The 13,676-nt window shown below is 42.8% G+C and overlaps 1 protein-coding gene across 1 annotated transcript in view; it reads left to right on the top strand.

Moving 5' to 3' along the window:
• Nucleotides 1-9,426: 9,426 nt before the first annotated feature.
• LOC143982458 (olfactomedin-4-like) overlaps nt 9,427-13,676 on the top strand; it is a 40,078-nt gene continuing 35,828 nt past the window's right edge. The window contains exon 1 of the mRNA XM_077481184.1: nt 9,427-9,577. Coding sequence (XP_077337310.1) covers nt 9,521-9,577 — 57 coding nt within the window. The 5' untranslated portion in view covers nt 9,427-9,520. The remainder of the gene's footprint in view (nt 9,578-13,676) is intronic.

Genomic DNA, 13,676 nt, shown 5'->3' with positions numbered 1-13,676 from the left:
GGAGTGGGGGTCCCCCACCATGCATATAAGCCTTTAAAATTAGCACTTTTGATTTCTCCCATAGAGCTTTTGAATTTGATGCAAACACCCCAATTTTTCGCTATTCGGCGAACATCTGATGTTCGAGTCAAAATTACATTTGAGTCGAACATTGGGCTCATCCCTACTGCCAGCACACACAATGCATAGTGCTGGTACACTGACACAAACAGTTGTCTAGGGGATGTTTTTTTGAGGTTTTAGTTTTGGGTAACTTGGATGGGGTGTAGTGTAGTATAGGATACTCCAAGGTGACTTGTGGAAACAGGAGGACACACTTCTCTAAACTGCAACCTCAGGAATTAATCTTCTGCCAATTCAAAATAAAACCCTCCACGAGAGAATAGTAGGGTATGTACCCCTCCAGAGGGGAACTACTTATCTTCCAGTTTAAAAGGACAGTTCTCCCATGAGAAACAAAGGGAATACAAGAAGGGTTTAACAGTTTGAACCTCACACACAGAATACTTTGGCATAAAGTATTTCCACAAAACTAGAGGGGACTGGTCAGTATGTACCGCTCAGGAGAAGAACTATCCCGGCAATCCCAATAGTGTACAGTTACTAGACATGTGCAGAGTAAAATATTTCGTTTCGGAATTTCGTTTTCGTCTGAAAACTTAATTTATTTAGTTACTCCCGAAATTCGTTTTTATTTATTTCATTTTTCGTTCAAAAATTGCATTCGTCCGAAAATCCACATGAATCACGGTCGAATCTGTCTTTGAAGGCTTATGGTGTCTGTCGAATGTATAAAGAAGATTCGACAGAGCTAGTATATAGCATACTTTAGAACCCTATTAAAGTCTATGGGACTCCAACGTTCAAAATCTAAAGTGCTCATTTTAAAGGCTAATTTGCAAGTTACTGTCCTAAAAAGTGTTTGGGGACCTGGGTCCTGCCCCAGGGGACATGGATCAATGCAAAAAAAAGTTTTAAAAACGGCCGTTTTTTCGGGAGCAGTGATTTTAATAATGATTAAAGTGAAACAATAAAAGTGTAATATTCCTTTAAATTTCGTAGGGGGGGGTTGTCTATAGTATGCCTGTGAAGGGGCGCATGTTTCCCGTGCTTAGAATTGTCCCTGCACAAAGTGTCATTAATGCAGGAAAAAAAGTCCTTTAAAATCACTCGCAGCTATAATGAATTGTCGGCTCCCGTATTACAGAGAACACTCATTGAAAGTCATTGATAAAAAAATAAATAAATAAATAAATAAAAAAGCGTGGGGGTCCCCCAAATTCAATTACCAGGCCCTTCAGGTCTGGTATGGATATTAAGGGGAACCCTGCCTCAAATTTAAGAAAAAATTTGACGTGGGGTTCCCCCTAAATATCCATAACCAGACCCTTCAGGTCTGGTATGGATATTAAGGGGAACCCCGCGTCAAATTTAAAAAAAAATTGACGTGGGGTTCCCCCTAAAAATCCATACCAGACCCTTTATCCGAGCACGCAACCTGGCAGGCCGCAGGAAAAGAGGGGGGGACGAGAGAGCGGCCCCCCCTCCCTCCTGAACCGTACCAGGCCACATGCCCTCAACATTGGGAGGATGCTTTGGGGGTCTGTGACCCCTCAAAGCACCTTGTCCCCATGTTGATGAGGACAAGGGCCTCATCCCCACAACCCTGGCCGGTGGTTGTGGAGGTCTGCGGGCGGGGGGCTTATCAGAATCTGGAAGCCCCCTTTAATAAGGGGACCCCCAGATCCCGGCCCCCCCCCTGTTTGAAATGGTAAGGGGGTACAAAAGTACCCCTACCATTTCACAAAGAAAGTGTAAAAAATGTTTAAATAAAACAAACACACTTTTGAAAAATTCCTTTATTAAAAATAAAAAAAAGATTCCAGCGGCGGTAATCCACTCTTGCTATCCATCGACGGACGGTCATCTCTCCAGCGATGTCTAATATCATCCAGCGCAGCGCAGCATCCTTCTTCTGTCTCCGTGGAGGAGACACTACAGACATTCCGGCGGCTGACGTTTGTTATATACGGAGGGCGGGGCCACCCGTCACCTGACCCCGCCCCCCTCTGACGCAAGGGGAAACCCGGGGTTCCCCGTGACGTAGGGGTGACCCCGCCCCCCTCTGATGTAACGGAAACCTGCCTGTGTTACATCAGAGGGGTGCGGGTCACCCCTACGTCACAGGGAACCCCGGGTTTCCCCTTGCGTCAGAGGGGGGCGGGGTCAGGTGACGGGTGGCCCCGCCCTCCGTATATAACAAACGTCAGCCGCCGGAATGCCTGTAGTGTCTCCTCCACGGAGACAGAAGAAGGATGCTGCGCTGCGCTGGATGATATTAGACATCGCTGGAGAGATGACCGTCCGTCGATGGATAGCAAGAGTGGATTACCGCCGCTGGAATCTTTTTTTTATTTTTAATAAAGGAATTTTTCAAAAGTGTGTTTGTTTTATTTAAACATTTTTTACACTTTCTTTGTGAAATGGTAGGGGTACTTTTGTACCCCCTTACCATTTCAAACAGGGGGGGGGCCGGGATCTGGGGGTCCCCTTATTAAAGGGGGCTTCCAGATTCTGATAAGCCCCCCGCCCGCAGACCTCCACAACCACCGGCCAGGGTTGTGGGGATGAGGCCCTTGTCCTCATCAACATGGGGACAAGGTGCTTTGAGGGGTCACAGACCCCCAAAGCATCCTCCCAATGTTGAGGGCATGTGGCCTGGTACGGTTCAGGAGGGAGGGGGGGCCGCTCTCTCGTCCCCCCCTCTTTTCCTGCGGCCTGCCAGGTTGCGTGCTCGGATAAAGGGTCTGGTATGGATTTTTAGGGGGAACCCCACGTCAATTTTTTTTTTAATTTGACGCGGGGTTCCCCTTAATATCCATACCAGACCTGAAGGGTCTGGTTATGGATATTTAGGGGGAACCCCACGTCAAATTTTTTCTTAAATTTGAGGCAGGGTTCCCCTTAATATCCATACCAGACCTGAAGGGCCTGGTAATTGAATTTGGGGGACCCCCACGCTTTTTATTTATTTATTTATTTATTTTTTTATCAATGACTTTCAATGAGTGTTCTCTGTATTACAGAGCCGACAATTCATTATAGCTGCGAGTGATTTTAAAGAACTTTTTTTCCTGCATAAATGACACTTTGTGCAGGGACAATTCTAAGCACGGGAAACATGCGCCCCTTCACAGGCATACTATAGACAACCCCCCCCTACGAAATTTAAAGGAATATTACACTTTTATTGTTTCACTTTAATCATTATTAAAATCACTGCTCCCGAAAAAACGGCCGTTTTTAAAACTTTTTTTTGCATTGATACATGTCCCCTGGGGCAGGACCCGGGTCCCCAAACACTTTTTAGGACAGTATCTTGCAGAATCTTTTCTCTCTGTCAAATCTTTTTTCTCTGTCGAATATTTTCTCTATATAATCTTGGACTAATAGAGGTAAGGTTAGGCACATTCGAACACAGGTTCTATAGACACAGATTGTTGTCAGAGTCATGTCGAATCTCCTATTCTATATCGAACTGTTGTAACAATGAAAACGAAAATAAAGCATTTATTTATGTCGGATCTTTCGTTTTTCGGATTTTGTGCTTTCGTTATCGTTTGTCAAAACGAAAACAAAAATAGCTGAAATTCGGACGAAAATGCATTCGGACGAAAACGAATGCACATGTCTAACAGTTACCCAGATCTTGAAGCAGAGCAGTAATCACATAGCTAAGGGAGTAGCTGTGCCCATTCAACTTACTCCAGGTGCCTTTTAGTGAACAAAATGTTGTTTGATCCTAAGGTGAAGTCTTTGGGGTGTTATCAAACTCCAGAGTGTAGGCTTTCTGTCTATACCACAGCTGGAACCTCGATGATCAGCCCCTTGGATCAGTGGAACAGCTTGGAAGTAAGAGGTAGCTACCACCCACCTTAACAGGTGGTCTCCCCTCAACAGGAACCCTGATTGTTCTAGAGCTCAAACTATTTTTGCATTCCCCAGTCACCTTTTGAGCACAGCTCCCCAGGATTGGCTGCAGTGCCATAAATATCCATGCTGCCCATTTGCCTTGTCCCACTCCTATGTTCCAGCACATTCTAGAAAGCAGGGAAGAGCAATCAAATCTGCAGCCTGTGAAACCCTGAACAGCCAAAACCAATCAACTGCTACTCCTCTGATACAGGAGATCCAGAAAAAACAAAATTTTCCTAACATCCTATCACCTAACTAAGAGGGAGCTACAATTAAAAAAAGTACAGCAATTTCATTCCATTGGTAGTCATGTTGTCCAGCAATGTAGATCCTGGTCAGTCACGAAAATTGGTGCCTGCCAACCCACCAAAAGAAAAAAAGGCACTGGACCACCGACATGTCTGAAGACTGCTCACAGGGAATGATAGCTCCCTGCCCGGCAGCTGAATGTAAATTAAGGGGTGGGGTAACTTGAATGACATCATTGACCAGATATGGACGTGACCATATTTGGTTAGGGACATCACAGGGGATCCAAGCCCCTTTTGTTTACAAGAGTCCGATTTAGTATTTACATAGGAAATGGAACAATGAAGCTGTGATTAACAGTGAACCAGGGACAGTGGAGATTATGTTAATATTTTTCATAATAGTTAAACAAATTTGAGGAATTGTTGCACATGTTCTGGGGAAAGGGCTAACACACATATAGAAAAGGGTGTGTCTGGTATGTCTTGATAGATAAGGCACCTCATCCCTGAAATTAAATACAATTTGGAGAAAACAGGGAAGGGATTATCACGGTACCACAAATAAATCGACAAGTACTTTTATAAAGAAAACCTTTATTCATACAAAATTATACAAAATGTGATTTAAAAAGGGAGCCGTCAGTACAAAGTAGTCACATATCAATAATGAAGCAAATTTTGATGACCAGCTGATAAGTAGTAGGCCAACTTCTTCCCTACTTGTTTCGCCAACACATTGGCTTCATCAGGGGAGTAGAATAAAGTGATGATCAAAAATTGCTTTAGCACTAAAGAGAGAAAAAGCAATAATATAATTATTAAAGTGCACGCTACAGTAAGTGACCAGCTGTCTGTCTATAAAGGGTCCCAGCCCTGGCCGCTCCTCCTCCTAACCCCTCCCCCACAGATGTCCCCAGGGAGGGTAATCCCCATCCTATCAACACTCGGCCAACATGCCATGCACATCAAGCGAGGCAGGATAGATGCTCCCAGGCGCCAAAAAAACAGCCAACAAACACAGCCAATACAAGGTGGCTGCAGGGGGCTTGAAGTGAAATACTATAAAAGCTAAAAAGAAAAGAATAGCAAATCAAAAAATATTATATTATGTATAAGGCAATAAGCTCCAAGTACCATCTGATTCTCTTAGAGCCAATTAACAATATGTTTGATCAGTGCCCAGTTTATTCCAAACTATAATAGATTTTTGGTATGTATAGAGATGTATATATAATTTTTTTTTAAATAAAATTAATTGAGCTTATTGCGTTATACGTAATATAATATTTTTTGATTTGCTATTTTTTTCTCTCTAGCTCCCTTTTTAAATCACATTTTGTATAATTTTGTATGAATAAAGGTTTTCTTTATAAAAGTACTTGTCGATTTATTTGTGGCACCGTGATAATCCCTTCCCTGTTTGCTAACACACATATGTTGTGAAAAGGAAATTTGTATGTTCTGTATATAATTGTATTCTATTTTGTGTGTATTGCTCACTGCCCTCACTGTGCACACGGCACTAATAATGTTTTCATTACATGTTTGCATTCTTTCAAGTCCTGATTAGAATTAGTCTGCCTATGTTACACCCCTTGCTACAATAAACATGCAATTGTAATATTAATGTGATACCTACGTAATAATGTGTATAGAAACCTTCAATTGCATCATAATAAGGCAGAATACAGTAGTTATTTGAAAAGAGGCTGAGTGTATCTTTTGTGTCTGTTCCCTACTGCAAGGATAGGAGTTGCCTATCTATAAGTTCCATGTCATTGGGGACTGGATACTAAACAGGTAAAGTATGTCCAGCAAACATCTCCTGTTTGTAGTGCAATTGGATTAGGTCCACATGACTAGATTTTGGTTTATTTTATGTTATTTATTACATTACTAAGTACCGCAGGAGACATCATTTTAGCTTCAGAGCTAAGACACGAAAACAGATCTAAACCCAACAATTTAATGTTTACCCCAAACACCCCAAACAGTTACATTCAAGGCATGCCTCTGGTGATAACTAGGGATGAGCTTTATGTCCCCCTCCCCCCCCCCCCACCCGCAAGCTATACCTTATCCAAGTAGTCAGCCTGGTTGGTCAGGAAATAGGGGGTAACCAGCGTGTCCCCCCTTCCTTCCTCTGAACCATACAAGCCCACTTCCTTTAACATGTGTAGACTACCACTAACAATAAGGGGGCCCCAGATACCACCCTCCATGTGAATGAGTAAAAGGTACATGATACAATTTTCACAAAAAAAAAGTAATCCATCATCACTTGCCTCTCCAAGTAATGCAGACCCCCTCCCCCCCATCAGTGCAGATCCCCCCTCCAACGCAGACCCCCCCACTCCAGTGCAGACCTCCTCCATCAGTACAGACCCTCCTCAGTGCAGTCCACTCTCCATCAGTGCAGACCCCCCTCTCCCCCTCCCATAGCACTCCCCCAGCACATGTGCATTTATATTGCTTTAAACTACAGACCTCAGAACAGCATGGGACAGGCATAGCGTTGTGACCCTTGGACTCCCTTCTCCCTTTCACACAGCATAGTGGACCGAAGCATCCTCCCCCCCGCGTAGATGTACACAGAGAGGAGGGAAAGGTGGCTTCGTTATGCTCTGCCGTGTGAGACAGCAGGCAAGTGAGGACAGTGTGGTGTTAGTGTTGCCAGTGCCTCTGCCCACAGGTGTCACCCCTCTGGTGGGTCTCGCTGCTCCGCCACTGTCATTCGGCGAAGCCGCGATGACATCACTCCCGCGCATGCGCACGGTTGCCGCCACGCGCGGCATATCGCCGTTGACAGTGGCGTGCTCAGTGTGCCTGCGTGCCGCTGTCTACGGTGCTTGTCTTTCGGCAAATATCTCCTAAACCGTGTAGGTTTAGGAGATATTTCTTGGACCTACAGGTAAGCCCTAATCTAGGCTTACCTGTAGGTCAAAGTGGTTTGTAAGGGTTTACAACCACTTTAAATAGCTGGTATCATAGCTGATCGTGTCATTGGCAACACGGAAACTGCAGATCTAAATACAGTAGATGCTAGAATGTCACTTTCCCTGTCTGTAAAGAATAGGAAGGTTTATTTCCACTTTAATATCACCAGCAGCCTCCAGGACCACAAACCCTCAGTGTGCCCAGGCTTAGCTCCAGCACTCAATTGCTCTCTGAGTGGGGGTGCTGAAGCTTTAGCCACTTGAAAACATATGCCCTTTTCAGTGTTCCAGCATCCGACTACCAATATAAAGAGGAGTTTCAACACTGGGCACTAATGTAATAGAAGCATTCACAGTAATCACAAATGTAAGGAGGGATTTACACTAACCACCAATGTAAGGGGGACATTCACACTGGCCACTAGTGTGAATGCAAGGATTCTACACCAAGCATCAATGTAATGAGAAGATTTACACTGACCACAAATGTAACTAAGACATTTAGCCTGCATTGACATTTGTGTGTGTCAGGAACGCATGCAAAATCGCTTTCCTGACACCACAGAAACCTGTTGCCTTATAGCAGATACACAGCAGTGCCCTTAATTGTTAATGACACCCTCATGCATCTGCTAACATGTGCCTTGGCAATGTGTGATTTTGAAAAAAGGTTTGGGACTTTCTTCCGCATTTGTAGTGCATAGAGCAGAACATTGAAATGAATGGGCTGCCCTACACATGACCTACATCTTTATGAATGGGCTACCCTACACATGACCTACATGTTTATCAACCCTGTCACTACACTAAAACCCATGGCAACCTCTGTACCCCAAACCTCCTCCATCCTCTCCACTCTAATCTCCCTCCCCACAACCTATCTCCCCTGCTCCTATCTTTGCACCCACCTTTCTTACCTCCATACATTCCCTCCTTGTTCACCTGTGCACCCCAAACTGTAGTTCAAACTCAAGTTAGCAGGTGATTGGCTACCGTGTACAGCTGCACCAGATTTTTTACTGTCCAGTTTTAGTAAACCACCCCAATATATTTTCAGAAGGAAAGGCCAGGAAGGGTGGATATATCATCTATAAACACTTTACAGTTAGAAAAAAAATCACTTTGTGAGTTAGGAATCTACAGTATTTATACTTGTTTTGAGTCCAGAGTGTACTGGAATTCCCTCTGCAGCCACTTAGACTTAGACCATAGTTTGAATTAAATTAGGTCATTTGCAGAGTATCACCTGGCTGATCAACCCTGAGAAATATAGGAGATTTACTAAAACTGGTGCAACATCTGGTGCAGCTCTGCACAGAAATGAACCAGCTTCCAGTTTTTATTGCCAAAGCTTAAATGAACAAGCTGAATTTAGATGCTGATTGGCTACCATAAACATCTGCACCAGATTCTGAGTGCTCCAGTTTTAGCACATCCCCCCTTTAAGGTGTCTGTCTATCCTTCTGTTTAGCTGTCTGTTATTTATATGCATTAAATAAGTATTTGTATTTGGGCAGTAGTTGAATAGGGGGCAAAAAACTGATCTTGCACAGGGGCTCTTTGGTTATCTGTCCCATTGCTAGCCTTGCTGACCTCTGCTGAGTTCAAATTATTATTTTGTTGAAATATCTTTCAGCATTCTGCACACTTAAAGTCCCTTGCTGTGTGGTTTGGTTCCTTCGGCTGGCCCATGTTTCCTGTAGTAATGTATTAGCATGTAGAAGAAACCACATAGCACAGCAGGGAACACCAACATTATATACTGCCAACAGTGTCAAATACAGAAAGTCTTAAAGCAAGCTTCATCCTAGCCAAGTTTGGTGGTATGGGCAGCAGGGCAAGTAAGTAATAAAGGTTTGCCTATAATGGAGACCATTATTTCATGTTCTAAAGATAGCTAAACAGTCACTAAAATTGCTTGTAGGCATTAGGTGGTCATTGGGGTGCCTTCAAACTTAATATGCTGGGGTGGGGGGATAGACTAGTGGAGCTGGATTCAGTAATTGCTATTCCACCCAAATAAGGATAGTGCTAGAAGAGTCTGCTGGAGGTACATTTGCAAATCTAACAAAGAGATATTTATGTTCCTTTAGCTCTAAAACGTTAACAATATTTTACACAGTTATCGAAATGTCATAACTTGATAGTAATAATCATTCAATTTGTCTATGTCATTGTCTATGTCATTGTCTATGTCATTGAAATTGATTCATTTTTATAACCTTGTTATCATTTACAGTTTTTCCCATCCTACTTTTATTAATGAATAACAGTGGGAAAATGGGGATGGGCATGATACTTTAGGTATATATAGTGGGATAGAAGAAGCTCATCAGTACAGAAGACCAGAGAGGCACCATGTACACCTTCTTCATTCTTCTTCTCACCATCTGGCGGGCTCATGCTGTCACTTTGGTAAGTCTTAACAGAGATTAAACAAGATTTTTGCCCAGGGTCCAATCAATATTAATATGATTTTGATCTGAAGTGTTTTCTTAGTAAATATATTTAAAGCAGGACTATAGCCTTCCCTTACAAACTATGTGCTGCGCCACCTAAAGATGAACTCCCAGCAAACAGCTAAATGGAACAATGGAATAATTATAAGGCAACAGTTTTACCTGTCAAAGGATTTGTATTTCTGTCCACTCATTCCTGAGATTTGCACAGCTCTGAAACAGAGCACTGCTCTATCTGGCAAGGAAAAAGACCTGCTTTTTTTCTCTTGTTTAGTAGCACTTACAGGTCTTAACCTTCCCCAACCTGGGACTGGAGACCATTAGACTGAAGAGCTCATCTTTCCGTCACTTTGCTGCATTCTCCTATCAGCATGCCCCCTTTATTAACATATGAGCACTTCCGTAACTGATTGCCTCCTTGTGCTGCTTACCTCTTTCCACATCTAAGCTCTGCTGTACAGGGCCTGAAATAAGTTGATACTAGGTAAAGATAATAATATATTGTTACATACAGAGCTCAACTGATTTGTCTGTCTGGATTCCAGCTTTAATTGTGAGGGAATCTGCACTTACTCTTTTCCCTTAGTCCTCCTGTAAAGTCTCACAAATACCTGTTGATCCATCTCATGCAGCTTCCTGTGATGGGGGGACAATACTGCTTCACTAATACTGTATTCAAAGCAGAACTGTCCTTTATGTAGGCTGTGGCTGCTTTCACTGCAGTGGGATAAGAAGATTGGGCAGAGGGCCAGCCTATAGCTTGTCAATCAGCAGCTGGCCACACCAAGCACTACTGCATTGGAAGAACTGACTATGCTGCTGAATCCCTTCCACTTGGACTGCAGTGTCTGGGAGGGGAAGCATGTGACATAAAAATAAAGGAAGATTTGGTTAACTCAAGGGATGCAAAAAGCTTTTTTTTTTTATTTATGAGGCTAACACACAAGAGCCTTTAGATGTACTTTAGGAGTTAGGGCAGAGCCGAAGCTTGAAGCTTGTGGGCCTGATGCAAAAATTGACCTGGGGTCCCTCTATTACTACCCACCAATTTCAGCATGTCAAGATACTCCAGGTGGCTAAAGAGTTATTTCAGATCTTTATTTACATATTGAGAGGATTAATAAAAAGAATTGGAGAGGAACAGTATGTCAAAATGTGGACAGTTTCTACAAAATCTCTCCATTTTCCTCCTGAAGCTGCTGAAAGCCCCCTCCTCCTCCTGCCAGTTTTCAGCAATAGGAAAATGTAAATTTCAAAAGCCAATATAAAGGAATAGTAGTGGTAAAAATAAAGCAACCGTGGGTTTAACTAACAATTATTTTTGTAAAATTCTATTTTAAGGGGCATGGTAGGGGGTGTGTCCTATGGCAACATACTTTTGCTAATAGGTGTCCCTCATTTCCATCTCAAAAAGTTGTGAAGTATGCTAATGCAGGGGTACCCCTGAAGAGCGATCACCACTTAAGCAACTTGGTAACCAATCGTGGGACACAATGAGTGGAGTGGGCAGATGACAGGTCTGTGTCCACTCCACATATGCAGAGCAGACATGGGCACAGCCTGCTCTACTCTATGGGCCCTCCGATTTTCACAGACAGATGGGAATGGATCCCCTTCTGTTTTTTTTTTTTTTTTGGGGTAGGCATGTGTAAACGGACACAAATCTGTTTACATCTGCTGCTCAAGAGAGGTGAATGGAGCATCCAATTGGGTCCACCTGAAAAAACAGACAGGTGGACCCGATTGGACTGATTGTATGAAAGGGGCGTAAGGCTGCTTTCACACTGATGCACTGTGGTTTACCTACACTGCGGGTGCAGAGTAGTGCTCCTTTGGCTTTCCTGTGGGTTAGCTGCACTTTGCCATAGAATTCTATTATATCTTCAAAGTGTGGTGCACTTTCTGAAACCACACCAAACCCGCAGGTAATAAGAGAAGTCTATGGCTCAGTGCAGGTAACCCCCAGGTGCACTGCTCCTGTGGATCAGTTTGAAAGCAGCCCAGTGTAGCTAATGTACCAGATTTTAATTAAAAACAGACCACAATCTTCACTTCTTCCTGAGGATTCCTGCAGCTATCGCTGGCTGCTACTGTCTCCCAGACAGGTAAGGCTGGTGGCTGCTGCTGTCCCCCAAGGCGAGTATGGCTAGTGGTTGCTGCTGTCCCCCAGGGCGAGTATGGCTGGTGGTTGCTGCTGTCCCCCAAGGTGGGTATGGGTGGTGGTTGCTGCTGTCCCCCAGGGCGGGTATGTCTGGTGGTTGCTGCCGTCTCCCAGGGCGGATATGGCTGGTGGTTGCTGCTGTCGCATTAAAGTGCAACGTGAACCAGTAGAAAATGAATAAATATAATAAATAGATATAAATAAATATCATGCACAAGTGCAAGAAAAATCACAATGTACTCTACACCCAGCCTGTGCAAACGTGCATAAATATTCAAATAGCAGCAAATATCTTATAAAATAATTTGATCCAAATAAATCTCTAAATAAAATAAAAAAATCTGTGTAAAAAATGACAATAGATAACAGTGTTCAGTCCATATAAAGTGCAAGAGAATATGGGAAGTTTCCCAAACGGGGATGGGAGAGGCGCTCGAGTTTGATGTGATACAGCGCAAGCTCGCTGCTCCTTCGGAGATAAGCCTGTTGTCTTTATTTCAAATGTGAGTACCCTGTGAGATACTTATATATATACTTATATCGATAAATAAATTTATCGATGGTGTTTGAAGAATATTACACCAGGGGTGCCCAACCTTTTAAAGAGCGAGGGCCACTTATGCAACTTGGTAACCAGTCGTGGGCCACAATGGGCGGATGACAGGTCACGGCTACTCTATAGGCCTTCTGATCCAATACACCTAGATGGAAGGGGTGAACTCCCTTCTATTTTTTTATCGGATTTTTAGGACCGGAGGCAGGCAGGAGTAAACGAACAAAAGTCTATTTACATCTGCCGCTCTGTAGAGGTGAATTGAGGGTCCGATTGGGTAGGGCCGATCGTGTGAAAAGGGCCTAAACTGCTTTCACACTGATGATTACCCACACCGCAGGTGCAGCGTAGTGCTCCTGTGTCTATCCTGTGGGTTAACTGAACTTTGCCACTGATTCTGCCTGTGGCAAAAGCTTGCCCTGTACAGGAAGCATCGGCTTATGGGCTCTGCTCTGCAGCCGTTTTGTTCCTCTACCACCAGCTTCATTCACAATACCGATGTGGTATGACAGGTCGGCAAACTGCGATCTGAGCTTGCTAACCTGCCATTCCAGAGCACTTTAATGCAATTTTTTGCCCATTTTTTTGGATTGTTTATAGTAGCAACTTTGGATTTAATGCGATTTTTTGCATATATTTTTCAGATTTTTTATATTAGCAACCTTGGAATTATTTGAATTGTCTTGGTGTACTGGTTATATAATACTATTATTACAAAGCAATATTTGAAATAGAAATACTGGTATTCGTTTATATATTTTTTTCTACACTTTACTATACCTATTCATGCTGATATTGTAAACACAGTAATACACTATCCCTCTTCTTAGTATTGCCAGATTAGGACATTGAACAGCGCAACACCACCCCCTTGAATTATTTGCAATACGGTTTGATTCACTTCGGTGTATGCTGCAGTACCCCTTTTTGTCATATATATATATATATATATATATATATATATATATATATATATATATATATATATATATATATATATATATATATATATATATATATATATATATATATATACAGTATATATATATATAATATTTTTTTTTCTTTTCCCATGGTAGTGCAGGAATAATAATTTTTTATTTTTTTATTTTATTTACACCCACACTCAGCTTTTCCTACTAGCTTAGGGGGGTGTATAGTTGCTATTTTACAGGCTCCTCCTCTCTGATTATGTGGTGATGGGAGTGGAGGGACTTTTTGTTCAGTTTCAGGCACATATGCAGTGCATTCCGTGCCCGATCCACTGTTTAAAGTACCAGTCGTCAGCCTGCTGCTGTCCATTTCCTTCCCTGGTGGAGTAATCTATTGATCATAAGTTAA

This window comes from Lithobates pipiens, unplaced genomic scaffold (genome assembly GCF_037356315.1).
Source record: "Lithobates pipiens isolate NorthernLeopardFrog02 unplaced genomic scaffold, aLitPip1_a1.2 Scaffold_1, whole genome shotgun sequence".
Lineage (NCBI taxonomy): Eukaryota > Metazoa > Chordata > Amphibia > Anura > Ranidae > Lithobates > Lithobates pipiens.
This window is presented reverse-complemented; position numbering and strand designations above follow the sequence as displayed.